This window comes from Eucyclogobius newberryi, unplaced genomic scaffold (genome assembly GCF_026437365.1).
Source record: "Eucyclogobius newberryi isolate DKJ021-1_F unplaced genomic scaffold, fEucNew1.0.hap1 SCAF_13, whole genome shotgun sequence".
Lineage (NCBI taxonomy): Eukaryota > Metazoa > Chordata > Actinopteri > Gobiiformes > Gobiidae > Eucyclogobius > Eucyclogobius newberryi.
This window is the reverse complement of record NW_027315757.1, coordinates 11,383,784-11,408,471: the sequence shown is the minus strand read 5'-3', so window position 1 is coordinate 11,408,471 and position 24,688 is coordinate 11,383,784. Positions and strand designations below refer to the sequence as shown.

Sequence of the window (24,688 nt, the reverse complement as noted above, 5' to 3'; positions counted from 1 at the left end):
CCAAATCACCCAGCCCTTTGTGCTGCTTCTGTTTTTGTGCAGTCAAACATATTTAATCGCTCTTATACAAAACCTTGGAGGGTCAGCCAGATTCAACGGCGCAAAACTGCCCTTATATGTAATTTAGATTGGAATTCCATTAAACCCTGAAGTAGAATTATTAGAACACTTAAGGTTTTCCCATTGACCCTTCATTTGAGGTCAACATTACGTAACTTTGCCTTAGATCCTATTAAATGATACTCTCACTCAAAATGAACTTTGAACTTACACGACTGATGGAGAAGAGAAGCCCGGGCGTTCCAGAGCAGACCCCGGTGAAGCAGTACCGCAGCCTCCAGTAGAAGAGATGCTCTGAGATGAAGGTGATGAGGGACAGGCCCATAGCTGTAGCCAACATGTAGAAGACACCAGCCATGTTGTCCACATCCAGCTGACTGGACATCACCTCGTTCTTCTCGTTGTGGCAGATACCGGTCAGCCATTGGGCTTCCAGCTCCTCCATTTCACCTGGTGCACAATACATGCAGTTTCAGAAGGCGGCTTATTGAGGATTGTTAAAAGAAGGTAAAGACTGGTTGTGGAGAAGAAGAGGAGATGAAGAGGCTAATGTGGTGGAGGAGGGTACGTGGAATAATATTATGTGGGAAGAAGAGTGAGCAAGGGAATGTGACTTAAGAGATGATGGTTGGGTTGAGAGGCAGGTGGTTCGGTTGTATAACATTCAAATTTCTTTCCCTTGGCTACTAATGTTTGAATATATATATATATATATATATATATATATATATATATATATATATATATATATATATATATGCATGAAGCTCGGTGAAATATGTGTAATTGATCAATATTGCAATAGAATTAGACAAAAAAAAAAACTGTGCTATTGCTCAATCTTTAAAGGGCCTGTACCTGCCTTTTATTTAATCTAATTCAGGGAAAAGCCTTGCCGTGTATTGTAAAAATCAGCTATTGTAAAAGACAGTTTTATCCAATCAGAGATAAAGCTGAAGCAGAAAAAACAACAGTTTTGACCCAGACAGTGGTTTCTTTGTCATGGTTCAATATAAGAGTGTTAGAAAAATGTATATAATTATCTCCTATTATTTTACTCTTATTATACTGTGTCGTGAAATTAACTGTATTAATGATGTGTTTTTTGAGTAACAGAGATGTGTCCAGTAACGCTCAAGGTCGACCTGCCCTGAGTGCTGTGAACATCTGCAGCGGAATCACGGTTTTAGGAGTGAACGGGAAAAGGGAAGCTCCCTTTCCCTTTTGCTCATTATATGTTTGATGTCTTTTATTTTTATCTTATGTTCCAAGTTGCCTTGGCGTTTATCCCCCCTCCCCTCAGGCTCGGGCAACTTGTTTTATGTAACTATGGGCGTGAAGAAGTTTCAATAAAAGCGGTGAGAGCGGCCAAAGGAGCTCAGAACGAGCAGGGATCTGACCCTGGTCGCTTATTGTGAGTCGTTTATCCTTGACCGTTCTCCTCGCGAGTAAAATATATTAATATGTCTTGTCTTCCTTTCCTTGTTTACAGTGTTTTAATTACTGTTGGGTCACCAGCTCCAACAAAGAGTGAGACAAGTGGGTGGAGCTTCACTTATCCTTCAAAATAGTCTTTTTTGGAAAACTATAGCATCAAAAAAGAAAATTTACGGTATTTACTTTTTCAGTTGCCCACAATTACCCTTTGCTTTGTATTAGTCACTATTTTACTGTAAAAATAAAGCGCAGCAACCCATTTGTTCTGTACCATTTCTGCTGTAGTAGGGAGTACAATATGCCACCCCTCGTAATACTACAACATCAAACTTGCCACAATGTTATGCTATATTCCCTCGGAAAACACCCCAAAATGCTGTTTTCCTTTCATTCTCGGTGGCTGTTAAAGTAAATTACATTTCTCGAGCATCAGTGCGTCCCAGCTCCTTCACACTGCCTGATGGAGCCTAGAGATTGTTTCCTTAATGAAAGAAAGGTAGAGAGCAACAAAGACCTTATCTCCTCTCATCCCTCACTCCCTTCTCTTTGGCTCCCTCACTGACATTTGGTGCTTACCTAATCCAATCGGTGTCATTCAGGCTGGGGATAGCTGGGCGGCTAGTGGGGAAAGACAAATACCTGGTGGTGCTCAGAGAGGGGACTTAAAGGGGGATGAACGGGCTAACACAGACTAAACAGTGACGGGGATGCGACTGGTAAAGGAGACGTTACGCTGAATCAAAATCTTTTGGTGTGTGATCATGTGATTAATTTCAAAAACATACCTGGAGAATGCAGTAAACACCTTAAGGGGAATAATTCATAACCTCCTCATGAGCCAAAAATACATACATATTGTTACATTTAAAAAGTAATACGCATTGATGGAGAGCAAGATGTAGATATTATTTTTTGCAGTGATATTTCTCAATGAAAATATCAAGACATATGTTTTGGCCCATTTGAAAGTGTGAATGTCAAAAGAAGCTTTGAAAATGTATTCAGTTACAATACTAAATACCTGTTGAATTATACTGACACAAAGGTTATTGTTCCACAAGATAAATTACTTACTAAAATGTATAATATTGAAGTAGCAAAAATAGCAAGAAAACAATGATTAACTAAAAATGTTTACAAGTACTGTAGAACGGAACAAAATACATCAAATAAATATCTAAATAAGCTAAACCAAGGTTACAAGATGAGGGATAAGCTCAAAATGGTGTTTTGATATGACATTAATTTATCTATGATCTACAGTTATTCACATAAATAAAATGGCATTTTTTGTGAAAGCAACACAATTGTAGTATAAATGCAGCTGTTCTTCTTCTTCTTTGGTGTTTTATGGCGGTTGGTATCCAAGTGTCACATTACCGCCACCCACTATAGCTCCACGTCTGGGAAGGCCACAGCATTTGTTAAGGAGAATGTTGAGGAGTAAACGACATAATAAAATCACACCGGACAGGTCAGGGATAGTTGTGGAGAAGTTTAAAAGCACGGTTAAAAAAAGATTTCCCAATCTTTGTACATCTCACAGAGCATTGTTCAATCCATCAAATGGAAATGGAAAGAGAATGGAACAACTACAAATCTGAGGAATCTGTCCACAGGCCAACTATTAGTCGTGCACTACACAAATTTGGCCTTGAATTACAGCCATAAGAAGTCAAGTTTGCAGTTTCCCAGAAGCCCTGTGGGGGACACAGCAAACATGTGGAAGAAGATGCTCTGGTCTGATCATAAAAGCATAAAAGCATAAAAGCACTGCACTGTGTGGTGGAAAACTAACATGGCACATGACTCTGGACACATCATCTCCACAGTCACATGGAGGTGCAGCTTCAGGCTGTGGAGCTGCTTTTCTTCAGCTGGAACAGAGAAGCTGCTCAGAGCTGAAGATGGAGCCAAATACAGGGCGATCTGGGAAGAACCTGGTGGTGTGTGTAAGACTTGAGACTGGGACAGAGCTTCACCTTCAGAAGGACAGCTGGCCATTTGATCTTTTTAAATGGGAAATCCAAAACCAGAAAACGACCCGTTTCGCTTTTTAGGTTCCTGAAAACGGGAAATGGGTCGTTTTCAGACCGAATAGAAAATAGGGAAAACCCATTTTTGTTTTTAAAACAAAAATCAGACAACTAATATTTATATATTTATATTATTTAATTTCTAACTGTAAATAAAATATTTAGCTATTTATTGGAGAGCGACCCAGAAAGCTCTGTGATGAGTGCCCATGGAAACCATCTTCATATCGTGTCACGGGGCCAAAGCGGCTGGACTAAACCTGGTCTAAACCCGTAGACTGAACAGACTCAACCAGGAGGAGGGCAGGAGATGCTCCATGGCATGATGCATGGCCTCAAAACTCCATTTGCTCATGAATGTTGTGAAAAATAAATCCACACACACCCCATAGATGACAACATGCAGCATAACAGCAGCAATTCAGTCCAAGCAGAGAGGGAAGCACTGCTTTTCACAGCATGCCAGGGGGTCATCAGCCCCGCTGAGCCAGAGAGACACAGCCTCGGTTTCGGGGGAAAACTAACTGCGGACATGCTCGCCCAGAGCCTTGCATATCTCTTAGGCTTTGCCTCTGTGCTGCCCCCAGGGGCAGTGGGGCAGTGTGAAATAAAATAATGACTCATTTTACATTTCTATTTTGTTTTGATATTGTCAAACAGGACATTTAAAAAAAAATTCCAATGAAAAATGGGAAATGGGTCGTTTTCAAAACAAAAATCTAATGGCCAGCAGGTACACGGAACAACAACGCCCCTATACAACAGCTACGGGGGAAACATCATGTGTTAGAATGGCCCCGTCACAGTCCAGACCTAAATCCAATCAAGAATCTGTGGCAAGATCTGAAAACTGCTGTTCACAAACTCAAATCTGACTGAGCTTGAGCTGTGAATGGGCAAGAATGGGCAAAATGTCAGTTTGTGGGAGAGCGAAGCTGCTAGAGACAAACCCCAGAGGACTCTCAGCAGTAACTGCAGGGAAAGGCGGCTCCAAGTATTGACTTGGGGACAAACATTTGCACATGCACGGACTTACTTTTTACACACATTTTAGGACAGTTACTGTACCAGAACTGCACCCAATGAAAAAATATTCTGAATACATATTTTCAGCACATGTATTTAGTCATTTCCCAACACAGATTCCCATGCGTTCTCCATCTGATCCTTAAGGCTTGACGAATCGGAATCAGAGTATACAATGAACATAATATAAAGTTGACATCATTGCCAGCAAATGGAATTATGCAAATTATGCATTTTACGCTATGAAAACAAGGCTAAACAAAAGCATTCCGATTTAATCTCATCTGAAGATGCTCCATATATCCCCTACACTGCCTGTGAGCACACATCAGCAAACAATGTGTGTATGTGTGTGTTTATATATATATATATATATATATATATATATATATATAAAAATATATGTGTGTGTGTATTCTTTTTGTAATCTTTAACTTATAATAAAGGAATGATTCAGATATGGGTAATGTCACCGTTGCCGCAGAGGGGAATGTATTAGAATAACTTAAAGATTCAGCCCTAGCTGTGTTCAGAGAAAGCGTTTGTGTCCGGAGTAACATCAAAGCAGTGTTTATGCTTTGTGCTGTCAGCGGGCCGTGCAGAGGGAGTCAGTGTATACATAAGAAGGAATTACAGAGCTGGCACAGGAAACTAGGTAACCTTTTGGCTTCGCATGTGCGACCGTTTTCATTTAAAGTAGAAGGCAGGATGTGACGTGTAAATTAAACTGTAGCAGATCCCCAAAGGCAAAGGCAGTGGTGAAAGATGGAAGCGTCAAATGTTGAGATCTTGATAAAGAATTGTGCAAAGATTTGGTCAAAGAAGCTACTGAATTGATAGCTTAATTTATCGATTCATTTTATTTTATGTATATTAATATATATATATATATATATATATATATATATATATAAAATACTTTGATTGCTCAAAACCATTTACAACAATGTCACAAAGAACATCCTAAAAAAAAAATCTCGATGATCTCATGAACGATCTCATGAACGTTTCAGACCCTCTCTATTCCTAAAATAAAAGTTTAGTTTAAAAATAAAAGTACAGATACCTACTCTCAAATCTAGTGACCAAAAAGTAAAATGCATTCCCTTTAAAATGTACTTAAGTACAGATGCCTACATACATACTTTGTTCCTTTCCGACACTGGGAGTAGGAACTTGGGGGTTAGACAAACTGAGTTGGCAATTACAGGATTGAAACTGGGATCAACGTAAACATGTGTTTAACGCAGACATAAAAAATGTTATACCTCTTATTGCAAGTGTGTTCTACATGTTAAATGTGTACTATGTAGCTTATCTTATCTGGCTTTCCTCCATGGAGATGTTTTGCCTGGAATGTTCCACAGTATGGCATTAAACGTATCCATCACTGCTGGTGAATCAAGTTATAGGTCAGCTCTATGAACCATGTTTAGAGCAAGTTTTAAGGTAAAAAAAACTACTTTCAAAAACCCATAAAGTACAAGTTTAACATTCCAGGCAAAACAATGGTGACAAGCAAGTGAAAGAAAAGTTACATAGTGCATTCTTAACATGGAATAGAATACAAAATACCACAAAACTTTGAGACATATACACCTCTCTACACACACACGCATGCACACACACACACACGCACGCACAGACACACACACACACACGCACGCACAGACACACACGCACACACACACACACACGCGAGAATCTGTGAAGGAGAGTGTGTTGTGAGCATGTCTGTTACCGTCGCCGATGATGGCCAGGATAGCCAGGTCCACCTGTCGTTTCCAGTAGGAGCCCTTCTGCAGAGCGATGCCATATCCAGTGGTAGCGAAGATGTAGCTAAGAGAAAAACAAATATGTTAACCTTTATCAAACTGGTAACATCACTGCGTATTAGAATGTATGTGCCTAGGGAGATAGCTTACATAAATATGGTACAAAAAACACACAAAAACAAAAATGCAGCATACAATTTAGTATTTAATTTTATTTCTTGTATAAATTAAAATAAAGTGAAATGATAAAAGGTCCTGTATTATCCTGGATTTTAAACTATTTTTGATCCCGTAGCTTTGGTTTTCAAAATTGTACAAGTAAAATGATAATATATGCATTGAAAAGTGTAATGAAAGCAACTGGAGCATTTAAATAATACAATCTGTCAGAGTCGATGAAGAAGACAATCATTTAAAGTTCTCAAGAGGAAGACGGATTATATCACAAATGAAACTAAACGGATATTTATTCCATGAGGTAATAACATTAAAGTCGGTCAATATATTTTTCATAATATAGGACCTTTGGACTATACCTTTTTTGCGAATAGGATTATTCCATACCTTCTGCTTCTGCCATGGCTGAGCACACTAAATACTCTCGTTTTATGAATGCTTGATGGTATCCAAAACCAGTTATGACCCAATGTGGCTGGTTATGTCCTTGTGTTGTTTTGCACACACTGTTCCTGGTCCTGGATGGGATGGTTTTCTGTCTTGTCTTTTCAACTTTACACATGCAGCTGCAACATTTTTCAATAACAGAATATACAGAGACAGACACATGATCCTGATGTAAACACGCTAAAATGGGCGTCGGTTTGAGATGCGGAAGACGTCGTAAACATGCGATGCAGGAGGTCTTCACCTCATACAATACAGTTCAATGATTTACAGGCTAGCAGAGTGGTTAGTACTTCTTCATGGATTCCCCGCAGATATCCTCGACTTAGTTCATTGTTAGTGGTAATCATAATAATTGTTAGAGAGATTTTAAAAGAGGTTATCCAACACACGTACATCTACAAACCTGCCTTGTATTTAACATTATAGTAGCGTAGTGTCTTTTGTTGGTAGAAATTATTCAACTAAAGCAGGGGTGTCCAAACTATGACACTGGGGCCAAATGTGGCCCTCAGGCCTCCTGCTGAATATGCCCGAATGGCAATAGGCAGTATATTTTATTGCAAATTGAAGTGTCTATTCTGCTAAAAACCTAAAGCCTTTTCAAAGGTGTAAGGTATGAGAGCCCCTCGAAAATGAGATGACTCACCTCAAGGGGTTATTCCTCTTAATAAATAAATGTCAAATGGTGTCCTGGTTCTATCACAGCTTTGTCAAATGCACACATCTGAATGACCACCAGTATGTGACCCTCTGCTTAGAAAATGCTCCAATAACAACCCTGGGTGAAAAACGTTTGGACACCCCTTAACTAAAGGCTCATTTATGCTCTACGTTGGCAACCGATACGATGGAGGCTTCTTTCTGTCCTCAGCGTGTTGAGTCCATCGTTTGGTCCGTCTCTTAAAAGCGTGTGGATACATAGGAATGGAGCTGTACATGAGCTATCCTCTGGGAACAGAAGTGAACACAGCGCAACAATACAAGAGACCATTACATATTAGTTGGCCAATATATTTGGGCTTTTTAACAGCCTTAATTCTCCACCATAAGCCATCCTGTTACCCAAAGAATATGCATGAAGTTTAACTCTTTGGTGCAAAGAGGGCATTACACAAACACATGACTACACTGCCCTCTTATAGGTTTGAGGTTAAACTGGGCTGTGGGTGGAGAAGTAAAGAAGAAGCCCCTACATATTGTCCCAAAAATATCGGCCATCGGTTTCTCTGGATTCTAAACAGTGAAGATGTTTTTGTCAAATGAAAAAAACAAACATATTGGTCGATCTCTAAACAGTAATAGCAAGACACTCTTATCAAGTGACTAGAACGTGCTGAAAAACAAATAAACTCACTTTCACCTTGTCATCTTGACTCTTTTCCAACAAATGTGATTTTAAAACTGATGCAGGTGATTCCATATTTGCTTTTCCTTACCCCTTTTTCTTCCGTTTTGGTCAACACTTAATTGGTGGTTAATAAACAGAAGCCAGACTTGATGTTAGCAACAGTTGAAAATACAAATGCAGTGACGGCAACCACGCTTGGAACACACAGATCAGTTCATGTACGGAAATGGAGTATAAATGAGCCTTAATGGTAGAAATAATCTCTAGATATTAAGAAAAAAGTGCTAGCTAATTAAAGTATCAATTCATTATATTCCACATATTTCAAATCAGAACTGTAGACTTCCCATAGAATCTAATACAATTCTATGCAAATTCTGCAACTCTGATTTGAAGTATTTGGAATATGTTACCCTATAGCAAGTGCACTCTGTTCCTTTCAGAGATTATTTATTCCAAATTTAACTCTAATGTGCTACACTATATGGTACTACCTCATGTTAAGATAAAATGAGGTAAAACCAAAAGCATTACCCGCTGCCAATGGTGACCAGCTTACAACCCTCGTCTCTGCCTGCCATGTAGTTCAGCACTGCAGCGTCGTAGATAAACGCATCCAGTTTCCTGCGGAGGAGAGAGCGGAATGAATCAGGGAAGCAGAACACAGGAGCAGGGCGGAGAAACCAGACGCGACACCAGGGCTTTTAGATGTTTATAAAGCGTGCCAAGTACACAGGAGGAGACAAAGGATTGCGGCGCTGTGGATCAATTCAAAAGTGTTAAATCATCTCTAATAGGAGGGCCATCCAGGCGAAACCACGCGCTGCGGGGAGTGGCTGCAGTTCGATATGGCACGCTTCACTGCCAATGGGCCCTCGGAGGAGCGGCGGAGCGAGGGTGCGTCAACAAACTTGGTAAACGTTTAAACAGTCTCTCCGGCGCGCTCCGCAATCACCACAAATGGGTCGAAAGCGCACGGCGGAGTGTGGCCTTTTCTTCCTCAGTCAGGTCGTCTCTCACGCTCTCGCACATATAAGAGACACATCCAGCCCCTTTTAATAGTGCAGTGTCAGTCTGGCATTTACAGAATGTCAAATGAGGCCCCTGAACGCAAAAGCACAGCCCAGGGTTTAGCTGTAATTAGCCCAACACTATCCACTGTGTCCAAACACAGCAGCGACTGGGGGCAGTGCACTCAACCAGGGGCGGTGCACTCATGCGTTTAGGTTCACACAGAGGAATAGGTCAAAACATGTCTAAATATTAAGCTTTCACAGTGTTAATCTTTTTTTTTTGGATTTATGTGACTTAGATTGAGATTATTTGCTCAAAAGTTATTGCAAGATGAGGAAATTCCATGTGCTTGTGTCAGCATCCTGAAGTGACTGATATACATAAATGACTTGCAAACATCCACATATAAGCCGGGGTAAGCAAAAAGAAGTTCAAACCAACCACTACATTAAAGAGAGAATTAACTTTTAGTGCAGTTTTGTCAGTCATGTACTTTTGCAAAAAACGTAAATCATTATAAGTACTGCACACGTCTACAAATCTAATAAGAATGTCACAATAAAGCATGAACAATAATAATGTTTCTGTTTATAGAGAGCACCATTAGCACAACAGCGTAATGCACAGTTACACTTCCTGGGGCCATTTTGAATTGCAAATGCTTTTTGCATTTGCACAATTGAACAAACAGCAGTTCTTATGCCATAAATATAATATTATATTAATGTCATTCACCCATAATATTAAATCATATTAAGTACACATGCTTTGTTATGTTAATACAGACAAGATATGTAAAAAAAAAAAAAAAGATACAGTATGTCACTTTTCTGGGCGGTGAAGTTCTACTACGTGTCTCCATGGTGATGTTATTGCTTAGCTTACAATAATACGCAGTATGGTGACAAGCAGATAGCAGCACCAGAAAAGTTACTAATAATAATAAATATTAAATGTTTATCCATTCATTTTCCTCATGAATATTAATCACAATTATCAATGGATCCACAAAGCTGTATTTATATTGAATAGTTTGATCAATGACTTAGATCGATAATGTCCATTCCTCATGAATTTGTGAAGTTGTTCATTGTTTTGACCTTTCACGTTAGCCCTGAGCCCCTAGACCAGGAGTGCCCAATACGTCGATCGCGATCGACCGGTCGATCGCAGAGGCAGTGAGGGTCGATTGCACCGAAGCGCACCGAAAAGCGCTGGAAAGCGCTGCAAAGCACTGCAAAGCGCCGAAGTGTGCGCTGTGTGACGCAGAGGAAGGAGGAGAGAGGAAGTTCTGGTTAAGCTCAACCTTCTATCATTTAGTGTAGTTGTGGTCAGTATATTTTCACAATACTCAGCTGTATTAAATGGTCTAGTTAAATAGCAGATTTTCTCTCTCCTTTTTATATTGCCCTTTTGTATATGATAAACAATATAAGCTCTTAATAAAAGCCTACATCGTGTTTCTATTGCCTAATTATGGTTAAACAAAAATAAAAACCTGTTTAATACTGACAATAAAAATAATACTAAATCATAAAATAGATCTATAGGTAGATCTTCGGGCTTTGTCGAATATAAAAGTAGCTCGAGAGCCGAAAATGTGTGGCCACCCCTGGTCTAGACCGGTTCATCTAGGACAGCTTTGGCTGAGTTCCAGGCATTGCAAATGTTTTCTTAATACATAAAATCTAAAGTCAACCTGAATTATAATGTTTAATCATTAAGCCAATTCACAAAAAGACGTTTAGTTATTCCAACTTTGTGGAACTATGAGACGTGGCTAAAGCTAGCATACACAAAACACCAAAACTACTTCTGGTTCCTTTAGCTTTTTCTGCATTAATTTCACTTCTTTGTACCTCTACGCCACGTGTTAATGTCCCTCTATGTAATAAATTGGGTTTGCATAATGTTAGATGCATTACGCACTGGAAATAATATATTTTCAATCTTAATGCGAGTGCTGTGCGTCAATAAACAGGAAAACACTGTTGCTAACGTGTGTTAGCTTTATTTTGCTAACCTAGCCTGCTCATCCTATGAACTAGCATAAGTGGAAATATGACGGTTTATCAAAAAATCAAGTCAGCATTGATGTTTATATCTGCTTTCTGAGATCTTGTTTCACCAGTCTCTTTTATGTAATGATCTCCAGCTGAAACGTTTCAGAAGCCAAAGCTAGAATGCTAAAATAGACAGTTCCCTTAAGACATAAAAGACACGTTCAGATTGTACCAATCCACTCCAAAGTGAAGCAGTGGAAACAAGTCAATTTTCAACCTGAGGGCTACGGAAGTAAAATTGCATCCATACATTTACATTTTAAGGCTTTTTTTTGGCATATATTTACATATGCTTTGTGAAAAAAACAAAAAAACAGAATAGTTATGCACAGTCAAAACCAGACTCGATAATCCTTTTAGGAGAGCTGCCTCATTCTAGTAAACCTCAAGCTTTCTTTGTGAGTGATGTCATTTTCAAGTTGTATTTTAAGTTCCCTGCACCGCAAGTGACTTCAACAGCCCAAATATTAATCCAGTCAGTTCAGCCCCCTGCGCACACTTTCTCTTCCCGTGTCTGTAACAGATTTCATGCATTAAGCCTGTCAGCATTATGTGTGATCAGAGCTAATCCAACCATCGCGCTCCCCACCTGCTAATACGCACCAATAGAATTATCAATGAGGGTGTTAGTCTTACCTGCGGATCACTGTTTATATCAAAGCAAACCGTGTGTCTTCTTCTTGAGGGCTTTGTGTGCATTTGTGAGCCAGTGTTTCATTTTGTATGTAGGAGTATTAGCGGCTAGCGTGTTTACAGTAAATCCACTCTCTGCTCATGACTTATGGATGACAGTGTGCATCACGTTTGTTGTTAACTTTTTCTCCTCCTTCCCTGTGGGATAGTCTGTCCTTCACGGGGAGAAATGTGACTGGTTCCCGCCCCCCAGGCCGTTAGCCAATAGAGAAAGGCGCCTCGTTATATCGTCTTGTCAACCCTTCGTCCTCTATACCTGCTGTTTTTTCTTCCTTGCCCCATTTTCTTTTTCTTCACGGTTTTCTCTTCCCCCATTTGGTCGTGTCTATATTTGACCATATTTATTTTTAGACCGGGTCTCTATATTGGGACTGGTGTGGGTAGGAAGGGGTTCAAGGGAGAACCAGGTGTCAAAAAGCTAAGCAAGGAAAGATTAAAAAAGTGGATAAATGTAGAGTAGGTGAATGGAAGAAAAGTAAAAGGTAAAGATGGCACTACTTTTCTCTCATTCGTTGAGTAAATGTGTCCACTTTTTTAATCTGTTAGCTCCCTTTTCCCCCTTTCCCATCCGCACCAGTCCCATCATAGAGACCGGTCTAAAAATAGCGCCTGCTGTTTCCAGTGAGCAAGCCCATTCATTGCCGGTCTCAAAGGAGCTGTCACACACGTACAATGTGTAGACTACACATTCAGCTGCAGCTAATTCAATGGCACTGTCCGCATAGTGAAAATGGGTTGTTCTTACCCAGACTTTAGGCTGACCAGCGCGTCTACGACTCCAGTTTGGTGGTATTTGACCATGTACTGGTGCATGGCGGGGTAGTTCTTTCTGATGTTCCTCTCAGTAGAACCGTTTGGCACAGTCCCGAACCGGAAAGGAGGGGAGTATGCGTACGGGTTCTGGAACTGTGGGGAAAAGAGAATAATATTAGCACTTAGCAGAGATAATAATGGCTTTAATTTTAAGTGTCTCTCTGACCACCAATCATGATTGGATTGTAGCTTACTGCCAACTCTATATCTCTGTAAATGCACAATAAATCAACTACACTGCACATGCTTCTTCTCAAATCTTATTTATAATGATGTTATATTGGATGCACTGAAACAAAACAAAACTGGTCTTGAGAATGTCACTGATTTTACTGGGCCTCAAGCAAACTGATAAGGCTAATATCAGAGTTATAAAAAGCCTAACAACCACATTTTCACTATAATCACATTTCCATATTGCATAAGGCTCATTCATACTGGAGTGTACTGTATTTAATTTGTGTTAATAAGCAACATTGTACTCATTAGTCAATATACAGTACATAAAAGTGTTTCTTCCTCTTGCTCTTGGCTTATGCAATGCCTTGATTGAATATAAGCTATGAATCATCAGTGAAGTGTTCCTAACAGACCAGTTCTAACCTCACTCTCTAGACTTCTATAATTGGATCAATTCACTGTAAGGGTCAGGGCTTTTGATTCAAGTGCACTGCTGCTGTTACATTACACCAGAGCTTCTCAAAGTGTGGGGTGCACACATTTGGGGGGAGATGAGACAAAATGTGCGCCTATTCCGCATGACAGACATGTTTTGAGCAACAGATAAATGCCCAGTGCCAACACGGGGTTAATCTCTGAATACGAGAGAGCAACACGGTCTGCCTCTGCCCCTCACACACGTCTGCCTCTGTGCCCCTCACACACGTCTGCCTCTGCCCCTCACACACGTCTGCCTCTGTGCCCCTCACACACGTCTGCCTCTGCCCCTCACACACGTCTGCCTCTGTGCCCCTCACACACGTCTGCCTCTGCCCCTCACACACGTCTGCCTCTGTGCCCCTCACACACGTCTGCCTCTGTGTCCCTCACACACGTCTGCCTCTGTGTCCCTCACACATGTCTGCCTCTGCCCCTCACACACGTCTGCCTCTGTGCCCCTCACACACGTCTGCCTCTGTGTCCCTCACACACGTCTGCCTCTGTGTCCCTCACACACGTCTGCCTCTGCCCCTCACACACGTCTGCCTCTGTGCCCCTCACACACGTCTGCCTCTGTGTCCCTCACACACGTCTGCCTCTGTGTCCCTCACACACGTCTGCCTCTGCCCCTCACACACGTCTGCCTCTGTGCCCCTCACACACGTCTGCCTCTGCCCCTCACACACGTCTTCCTCTGTGCCCCTCACACACGTCTGCCTCTGCCCCTCACACACGTCTGCCTCTGTGCCCCTCACACACGTCTGCCTCTGTGCCCCTCACACACGTCTGCCTCTGTGTCCCTCACACACGTCTGCCTCTGCCCCTCACACACGTCTGCCTCTGTGTCCCTCACACACGTCTGCCTCTGCCCCTCACACACGTCTGCCTCTGTGCCCCTCACACACGTCTGCCTCTGTGCCCCTCACACACGTCTGCCTCTGCCCCTCACACACGTCTGCCTCTGTGCCCCTCACACACGTCTGCCTCTGCCCCTCACACACGTCTGCCTCTGTGTCCCTCACACACGTCTGCCTCTGCCCCTCACACACGTCTGCCTCTGCCCCTCACACACGTCTGCCTCTGTGCCCCTCACACACGTCTGCCTCTACCCCTCACACACGTCTGCCTCTGCCCCTCACACACGTCTGCCTCTGCCCCTCACACACGTCTGCCTCTGTGCCCCTCACACACGTCTGCCTCTGTGCCCCTCACACACGTCTGCCTCTGCCCCTCACACACGTCTGCCTCTGTGCCCCTCACACACGTCTGCCTCTGCCCCTCACACACGTCTGCCTCTGTGTCCCTCACACACGTCTGCCTCTGCCCCTCACACACGTCTGCCTCTGTGCCCCTCACACACGTCTGCCTCTGTCCCTCACACACGTCTGCCTCTGCCCCTCACACACGTCTGCCTCTGCCCCTCACACACGTCTGCCTCTGCCCCTCACACACGTCTGCCTCTGCCCCTCACACATGTCTGCCTCTGCCCCTCACACACGTCTGCCTCTGTCCCTCACACACGTCTGCCTCTGCCCCTCACACACGTCTGCCTCTGTGTCCCTCACACACGTCTGCCTCTGTGCCCCTCACACACGTCTGCCTCTGTGCCCCTCACACACGTCTGCCTCTGCCCCTCACACACGTCTGCCTCTGTGCCCCTCACACACGTCTGCCTCTGCCCCTCACACACGTCTGCCTCTGTGTCCCTCACACACGTCTGCCTCTGCCCCTCACACACGTCTGCCTCTGTGCCCCTCACACACGTCTGCCTCTGCCCCTCACACACGTCTTCCTCTGTGCCCCTCACACACGTCTGCCTCTGCCCCTCACACACGTCTGCCTCTGTGCCCCTCACACACGTCTGCCTCTGTGCCCCTCACACACGTCTGCCTCTGTGCCCCTCACACACGTCTGCCTCTGTCCCTCACACACGTCTGCCTCTGCCCCTCACACACGTCTGCCTCTGTGTCCCTCACACACGTCTGCCTCTGCCCCTCACACACGTCTGCCTCTGTGCCCCTCACACACGTCTGCCTCTGTGCCCCTCACACACGTCTGCCTCTGTGCCCCTCACACACGTCTGCCTCTGTCCCTCACACACGTCTGCCTCTGCCCCTCACACACGTCTGCCTCTGTGTCCCTCACACACGTCTGCCTCTGTGCCCCTCACACACGTCTGCCTCTGTGCCCCTCACACACGTCTGCCTCTGCCCCTCACACACGTCTGCCTCTGCCCCTCACACACGTCTGCCTCTGTGCCCCTCACACACGTCTGCCTCTGCCCCTCACACACGTCTGCCTCTGTGTCCCTCACACACGTCTGCCTCTGCCCCTCACACACGTCTGCCTCTGTGCCCCTCACACACGTCTCCCGTGGGTTTAGAACTAGTCACGGCTTTGGCTTCTATATGCGCAATATACGCTCTGTCCCTCCTCTGTTCCTCTGCTCACTCCTCTGTTCCTCTGCTCACTCCTCTGTTCCTCTGCTCACTCCTCTGTTCCTCTGCTCACTCCTCTGTTCCTCTGCTCACTCCTCTGTTCCTCTGCTCACTCCTCTGTTCCTCTGCTTATGCCTCTGTCACTCCTCTGTCCTTCTTCTGTTCCCCGTGCACACTTCTCTTCTGTTCCGCCTCTGTCCCTACTCTGTCTCCTCCTCCCTCCCCTTTTCCAGTCTAACTTTCAAACTTGCTCTGCTCCTGACCACTCATTTGGCAATATCAATATATCTGAAAAATATGAGAAGAGAATGTGTGTACATTTGCTTCCTTTTCGCTTTGATCCCATGCACTTTACATGTGAAATGTGAAACATAAGTGCAGCAGTACGGGTCATCACCGCACAAATAGAAGTGTGTGTGACGCTGTGGACCCGCAGTAGTAAAAGTGATCCACAGTGACAAGAATGTGAGTACGTCTTCTCTTTGAAATGCCTCATTCACTGCAGTCTGTCCCACTGTCCCACTGCAGACAGGTGACTGACCTGCCCTGTCAGTGCAGCTGAGGGGAGGAGACAAAGGAAGAGGAGAGCACTCAGAGCAGTGAAGCTCTGTGTTGTGCCATTTCTTCAGCTTCACGTAAAAAACAAAAAAAAAAGGCACAGTCAATAAATTACATTTAGCCTATTTAAACTAAAAATATTACTGTAATTTCAGGCTAATATGCGATTATATAGTTGCAATTTGTATTTTATGTTATCATAATTTATCATTTCCCGAGGCTTATTGGTCATATCAATAAGATGTGTATCACCATTATTATGTAGTGGTATTCAAATGTGGTTCCAAAGATAAAGATTTTTTTCCCATACATTTTGAAATCAAGGGAATGTTCATATGCAACAGCAGCAATGTGAAATCCATGAAAAACATATACAAAATGTCCTCAAAACATATGACAAACTAATTCTGGGGAAATTGCTTTTGTTTTACATTTACAAATACACATTTTACTCAATGTTCATTACACTTTCCTTTTAAGCCTTTTCTGAATCTATTTCACGGTCTGTTTTGGATAATTATCCAGCTTGAGGACCCAACCGTGTCCTGTTCATCTTCTTTTTATTATTATTTTCTTTTTTTTACAGTTTTGACAATTGCCTTCTGCTCAGAAAGTCTTTGCTCCAAATGTCAAAGCCATCAATCAGTAAAGGTTAATTGCCTGTAATTACATTAAGTTACATAAGTTAGAGATTTCTCTTTATAGATTACTGGAAGAATAGTTTCATAAGGAACAGCTAAAAATACTTTGTCTTAATGTTGTCTTTTTCCATGGCTGTTATAATTCTTATGACCCTGGTAACTTATAAAAACAACCCACTTTTATTTTGCATAACCGTGTAGCCTATTCTAATTATATACATCGGGGAACATAATAAACCCAATGGAACCTTTCAAGCAAAGTAAATACACTGCACATAATTAAGTGTCTTTCAATTGACAATTCAATTATTATTATTATGGCATTAATTAAAGCGGCTTGACGTCAATTAGGCAACAGCCATGTCAGACAAAGGGCATGCTGGGAAGTTGTGTGTGTGTGTGAATGTTGGAGGTGGAAGTCACGTGGTGTGTGTGAAAGCCTCGAGGAGATAATTTCTACTCATGCAACTCGGATCAAATTCATAGTCTTTTTTACAGTTTATTCATTCTAGTTAATTACACATTCCAACTACACATACGATGCATAATGTGTTCTTTGTTCTTAACTCACAGGATCAGGTGTTGCTGTAGATATATTCATAATTACATACTTATTCTTTTAATTTATTTGTACATTTTTGTTTGTTAAATGTTAACCAGCACAATCCATTTGTGAAGTATTGTGAGATGTAACATTCCATTTGTGTTTGTTTATTTATTTCCCCTCAGTATTGTCATATTTTAAGTATACATTGTTTGATTTGTCTTTTGAAATTGACTATATTATAGCAACTTTTCATTTTGTCATTTCAACTATTCCATAAGTCAACCCCAATATTTGTTACACTTTTTTTTCTTTTTTAACGTAGTGTGAAAAGGCTGTTTCCTGGGGTCTCAATTAAAAAATCGGCTTCGGTGTGTGGAGCGGTGAAGCTATGTGTTACTAAAAGCTTCTAATATTACACACAGACTTTTACCAGTTTACTCAACTGACAATGTGAAAAGTGTGTTTAAAGGGGCATTTTATCATAATAGACATAATTTATAATATTTTTTGAGACTTTAGAATCAATCAAGAATCTTAAAGATGTAGAATTGTGATCCTTTTAAGAATCATTTTTTTTCCAACACCCCTACTTTCCATCAGTGAGGTGTTTCCTCATAAGGATTTGGTGTTAACCCAACCATCTAACTGCCAGCAAAGGGAATTACAAGGGATGATACCATTCTGTCCAGGAGTTCCAGAAGCCTTAACATTTGGGAGAATATATTTTGTTCTTTCCTGAGGACATTCTACTAACTGAATAATTGCATCTGCTGTTTGATAATTGTGCCCACTAAAAAAAACAAATTTCATTTAATTGCAATATATTGTGCAGCCCTAGAGCGTGGTTATACAAACAGCTTGCAACGTGATTGGTTCAGAGGCAAAGCTAGGTGGTTGCGATGACCTAATAGCAACCGACAACCGACTGAGGAGCAATGTTCCTGGTTAAAGTTATCCTTCAACTTCTTTAATCTTTTACTATTTGGAAGATTTTTCAGATATTACAACTTTCAAATGACACATTCAATCATCCAAAAAAAGAAATGTCGGTTGAGAATGCGGTGAGAATGTCGCCAATGGCTGAGCATCGACCGGCCTTAGAAGCGGCCGCAGTGGAGAGAGCGGTGCGTGCGGGCTGTATTGGCACAGTGGGAGCATGGAGATTGGAAACATGGCCTTGGTGTGCCATGTAATTATCAGTGGAGGGCTTTGGAGTAGTGCACCAGCTGCTGTTAATGAAAGCCTGATGCAGAAATGATGAGGGCGAGCAGAGCGGAGCGGAACCGAGCTCAAGGGCTGTGGTGCGGACAGGTGGAGACGAGCGCGTTCTCCCGACCCGCGCATCTGTACACGCCAATTTAAGGCATTGTACCGAAACCTTTTAGTGGTTAAGTGTTTTGGGGGCCGTGAGGGTGTTGAAAACGTGGCAGTTTGTAGAAAGACGTGACGTGGCGGTGCTGTGCTGTCCACGTTGCATTATCTTTTGTTGGTGCTGATGACCCTTTAACCCTTCTCGTCAGTCCAAAACAAAACAATGCACTTTTGGATTTGCTGTTGTTTGCTACATTACATTACGTTACATTTGGCACATTTTGAGTATGAGAAGAAGAAAAAACAAGATTTTAAACATATTCTTGAGTCATATGGTTGTTCATTTAATATTTCTTTTGATTTAAATGCTTACTTTTAAATCTGTTATCTATGAAGCATTCACATCAATTGAAGTAACACAAAAATCCCCAAACTTTGAACTACTTCATGTTCTGGGCCATGTACTACTATAGGATGGGATTAGGAGGTAACTTCAGAGTTAAGCTTTAGCTAATCTCTTCTACAATGGACGGGCAAAGCCTACACTGCAGCAGGTTAAGGACAGAGCGGACACGATGGACTTTGGGAGGAAAGCCAGTTTGAACAGAATTGAGTAGCTTGAGAGTAGTTCAAGTACAAGAGGTTTGGAACAGGGTGATTTTTTTTGTCTGGCCACCCTAATGCATTCAAGTAAAAGAACAACGTGTATCTTTGTGTAACTTGTTTCCTCGGCCAAAAAATAAAAGTACACACAAGCTGCCTATCTCGCTTTAGTAAATTGTCACTAGATGGTTGCACAATTCGCATTCAATTGGTGGGACAGGGGCCAATTATGGCACAAGGAGGACTTTCCAGTGGCCCATTCCCTTTGGCATCAAATTTTGTCTTATAAAAGCCTTTTAAATGGATGTATCCCGTGTAATTATGAGGTGTTTGATTTGTGCTAGTGTAGACAGTAAAACAAAATGTAACTTCAGTAAATGTTAGTTACTCTTCTCTTCAGTCTACAAGTGACAAAAGCTTCTGTTGATGCTTAAATTATTCAAACATTTGTGTTTTTTCCCCCATTCCTTCTATGTGGTTTTTCCCATTTTTGTGGTCTAACCATTGAAAATATCAGGTTGTGTACATTATTTTACGTTCCGTTCTACCAATTATATTAACAAGTATAAAAGTCCAGACAGTGACTAGAAATAGTTCTCTTACATGGGTAAAATTTACAATAGGTATAACAACTCTGTCCACCTCTGTGAGCTCATTATTTGCAGGGTTATTTTCATCTTTTTGCATTTCAGGTTTTTTATTTTTCATTTTAATACATTAATACAAATTTGCTTGTCTACCCACAATATCACATGTTATAACACCTAACAATTTTAAACCACTGCATCCAAAATAGATACAGTGATGACGATGACGCCACGTGTATTTATGGTTTTCACAATTCTGATACGAGCCCAGTACAGTTCATATGAAAACCTGGCACAGTATGCAAGGTAAATCTGCTAACACTACACAACTGCCAAACAGCATAAGCCACACTTTTCTTTTTTAGAAAATAAATGATATTCCTTAGCGTACAAGAGCATAAAATGTGATTATGCCTTTACCAAATAGCAAATTTGTTTCACTCCATTTATTTCCCAGCCAGTGTAAAGTAATCCTGTTCTACACATGAACCAGTGGCGTGTGGTCAGGGCAATCAAGGCAAGTAGTGATTGACTTATAAAATCGGAAATTACAGTGTGTCACAACTATTTATAATTAGTTCTGAAATATATCCAAATACTGCTGAAGCTTGGCTGTACACAGGGTGTCTTTTAGTGGCCTCTACAGGTCACTGGGCAATACTGCACGGGAAGCTCGATTCTTCTTTTCCCACAGCTGCTCAGTCTGTGGCCGTGTTCGGAAGCCCGTTCATGCTCCGCTCTCTAACACGAGCTTTTAGAGCCAGAGCGGACAGCAGCTTGTTTTAGAGTTCTGCACATGCGCTCTGAGGACCACACAGCCTTTTGCTCTGTTCATGTTTATAATGATTAGACGTTAGCTAGACGTCATATAACAACATAAGAGGGCTAATTTGTGCAATGGATTATTCGATAATCCATTTACCGGTAGCTCCATTCAGGGAGACCGGGGTTCAAATCCCACCCTTCTACATTAGATTTTATTTTTTCACTTTTGTGTTATCCACTAAATATTGATAAACCCCCTAAGTCTGCGAGCCCATCCATAAAAGTCACTGCACACTAATGACATGTATGCTGACCTTGTTGTCAGAGAGCCCCGTCACTTGGTCCACAAACTCCTCCTGGATCATGAAGGCGGCCAGGTTGGCAGTGTAGGAGGCCAGGAAGATGACAGCAAAGAAGGCCCACACGGAGACTATGAACTTGCTTGTGGTTCCTTTAGGATTCTGGACAGGCACAGAGTTGTTGAAGACCAGGCCCCAGAGCAGCCACACGGCCTTGCCCATGGTGAAGGACGGTCCATGGGGGTCTGTGGAGGGCACAGCAGGGGAGGGACCAGGTTTAGAGGAGAAAGATGCATGCAGGAATGTGGTTTGGTTTGAGCTGTGTGATACCATTTTCAGATAAAGGCTAATAAATTTAAAAATAAGCCATTTTTATTCAATCTGGTTTTGTCTTATCAAAAACAAATACAAATGGCATTCACTATTTCATGGCCATTCATGTGCAATTACTGCGCAATTCATGTGCAATTATTGTCGTGATCACATTTATTTATTTATTTTTATCTTTATTATTTTTCCCCTCCATCCCTGGTTGGGTAATGGGAGGTTTTGTCTATGGGAGTTTTTGTTTATAGGAGATCTTCTACTGAGAGTGTTTTTCAGACTTCCTATAAGTGATCTGTTCTTTTCCTCTGTATCTACCTGCGTTGCATCAATGAAATTTCCCCATGTGGGACAATAAAGGATTATCTTATCTTATATTATCAAAAAGACCTTCACTATTTCACATTTTACAAGAACAAGTCAAATGTCCTCCTCCAAAGTCTGACCTCTGCTCCAAACCACATGCTTTTAGATGGATATATATATTTTTAAAGCATTTACACATTTAAATTGTTATATTGTACATACTATAATCATGTAATGATTAATGAATATGAAATAATCTTTATTCTATCCCTATCTTAAGTTAAAGGCAGTACTTTAACTTTCCTTCTTGCACCGGGTTGTTAAAATAGAGACACATGCCCTTTTCCCAAGCTCATTTATGTCACTTCAAACTAAAGTAACTCTATGTTACGGTCCTGGTTTTGACAGTCTCATAGGGATATGCTTTCCCTGGTAGCATTTTTGCCCTTATAAATTCACATTTATCGTTTTATTCTATAAACGTTTTTTTTTCGCTTTCCTTATTTAAGCAGTAGTTTTGTCTTTATATTGTGTTCCGTGCTGCAGTTACTGGTCACTTTTAAGCGTCAATCACAGCCTCTCTCAACTCAGAAACTCATCTGGTCAACGGGCTGAAAACCATGATTATTGAATCCTCCTTCGATGTGAGACGGACATTTGGTTCTAGAAAGTCTTAGTAGGATTTCCATTGCCCCTGATAGCCTTTTGCTCATTCAAATCCAGTTTCAGGACAGTTATGTTTAGTTTTGCTTATGACTGAGTGGATTTTATCTGCATGTTTATCAGCATGCAAGTTTTAAGTAAGTTTTAAATGATTATTTAAGCTTTTATGTGTTCATATTGTCATTTTAAATTGTATTGTGATTTGAATCCATTGCACCTTTTTCGCTAATGTCTGTGTATTTCTGCAGTGTTTTTGCACACAGGCCTTACCTTTCCCTTGTGCCAGATTTCTGTTGAAACCAAGCGGACTGATGTACTCAAACATGAAGACAGCCATTGCAGTGACCAGCAGGAGCATCACAAACATCATGACCCACACTGATGCGCTGAATGGCTCTGCAGAGCAAAAAGAAAAAACACACCGCCAATTAATATTAACCAAGCAGCATACACTTTTAACACTACTTCCTTCCTGAGCACTTCCACTTCTGTCTGACCACACGCAGTCAATGAATAAATCAATCACACATTTAACGTTGGCGCAGATAACAAGCTGACTCGGGCATGTTCGCATATAGCTCCGCGGCGCCCACGCGCTCCTTGCATATACACATGGACGCGCCTCCATTTGACAGCGTGAGGGGGCGGGCGCTGTAGGAAGCCCTGGTGTCAGCACTCCTGTCCTCCCCAAAGATTAAAACGCCACGCTAATGTATGGGAGAGCATTGCCGAGGCCGCGCACTCTGGGCCCGTGGAAGCCAATGGGGTTTATGGGTAACGAGGGAAGGAAGGAAACGAGGGGAAGTGGGTGAGAGAGGAGGGAAAGGGGGGGTGAAAGACTGAGGGGAGCAAAGGGAGAGAAGGAGGAGAAGAAAGAAGAGTAAGAGAGAAAGAGAGAAAGGAGGGAGAGGTGGTAAAAGAGAATGGTCGGGGGGGAGAAAAGATAGGGGGTGAGAGAGAGAAGCGCAAGAGAAAAGAGAAAGAGGGGTGAAAGAGAGTCTTGAGAGAAAGAGATAGGGGAGGTGTGGAGCGAGCGAGTGACCGAGAGAAAGAGAGCGAGGGGGGAGAGAGGAAAGAGTGAGTGAACGAGAGGAGAAAGATGGAGAAAAGAAAAGAGTGAGAGAGAAAAAGAGATAAGAGATAAGAGGACGTGAGGGATAAAGAGAGTGGGAAACAGAGCATGGCGAGAGAGAGGGAGAGACAGACACAGAGAGAGAGAGAGATGGGAAAGATAGAAGAGGAAGAGAGAAGAGCTAGAGTTAGAGAGAAAGAGATGGGGAGGAAGAGAAAGACAAGTGAGAGTGAGAGAGGAAGAGAGAGAAGAATAGGAAGAATAGTGAGAGAATGAAGAGAGAAAAGAGCAAGGCAGAGGGACATTGATGGAGGAATGAGAGAGCAAGAGTGAGAGACAGAGATGACAGAGGAAGAGGGAGAAGAGTGAGAGAAAGAGAGAGAGGAGGAAGGGAGAGCTTAGAGAGTGATAAAGAAAGAGATACAGGAGGGAGAGAAAAGGGTGGAGGGAGAGAAGAAAGAGAGAAAAGACCAAGACTGAGAGAAAGAGTGAAAGGAGAGAGAGAATAGCAAGAGTGACAATGAAAGAGAAAGGAGGAAAAGAGAGATTGGAGACGGATAGAGAAAAACAGAGAGGGGGAAAAGAGAGAGAAGAACAAGATAGAGAGAAAGAGACTAAGGGAGGGAGAGAAAAGGGGTAGAGAAGAACAGGAGAGAAATAAAGAGGAGGTCGAGAAGAGAGATGGGGGAGAGTATGGTAGAGGGAGAGAAGTGAGAGAGGACATGGAGAGAGAGAAAGAGGAGGGGAGGGTCCACTGGCAAGCAGCCATTCCAGAGTTTCCCATAATCTCTTGTAATTGGCACCTTCTCTGCAGGAACAGTCACAGTGTGACAGTGAAACCGAGCAGCACATGTCACACACAGGCCTGAGGGGGACACGCTCTCTAAGCCTGTGGTTAGTGGGGCCTCCACATATGGCACAGGTCAATATTTCTATTAACAGGCCCAGCGTAAGGTCGCAAAGGCATAAAGGTCGACATAAATGTTCACAATTTGTATCTAAAACAATAACTACATGGGAAA

The 24,688-nt window shown here is 42.2% G+C and overlaps 1 protein-coding gene across 2 annotated transcripts in view; it reads right to left on the bottom strand.

Moving 5' to 3' along the window:
- The window catches only part of grin2aa (glutamate receptor, ionotropic, N-methyl D-aspartate 2A, a), a 203,492-nt gene that overhangs the window by 7,416 nt on the left and 171,388 nt on the right, over positions 1 to 24,688 (bottom strand). For both annotated transcript variants that reach the window (XM_072442601.1, XM_072442600.1), the window contains exons 9-14: positions 22,865 to 22,990; positions 21,317 to 21,546; positions 12,825 to 12,985; positions 8,844 to 8,933; positions 6,301 to 6,398; positions 272 to 510 (exon numbers count right to left, since the gene is read on the bottom strand). In XM_072442601.1, the coding sequence (XP_072298702.1) occupies positions 272 to 510; positions 6,301 to 6,398; positions 8,844 to 8,933; positions 12,825 to 12,985; positions 21,317 to 21,546; positions 22,865 to 22,990 (944 nt within the window). The remainder of the gene's footprint in view (positions 1 to 271; positions 511 to 6,300; positions 6,399 to 8,843; positions 8,934 to 12,824; positions 12,986 to 21,316; positions 21,547 to 22,864; positions 22,991 to 24,688) is intronic.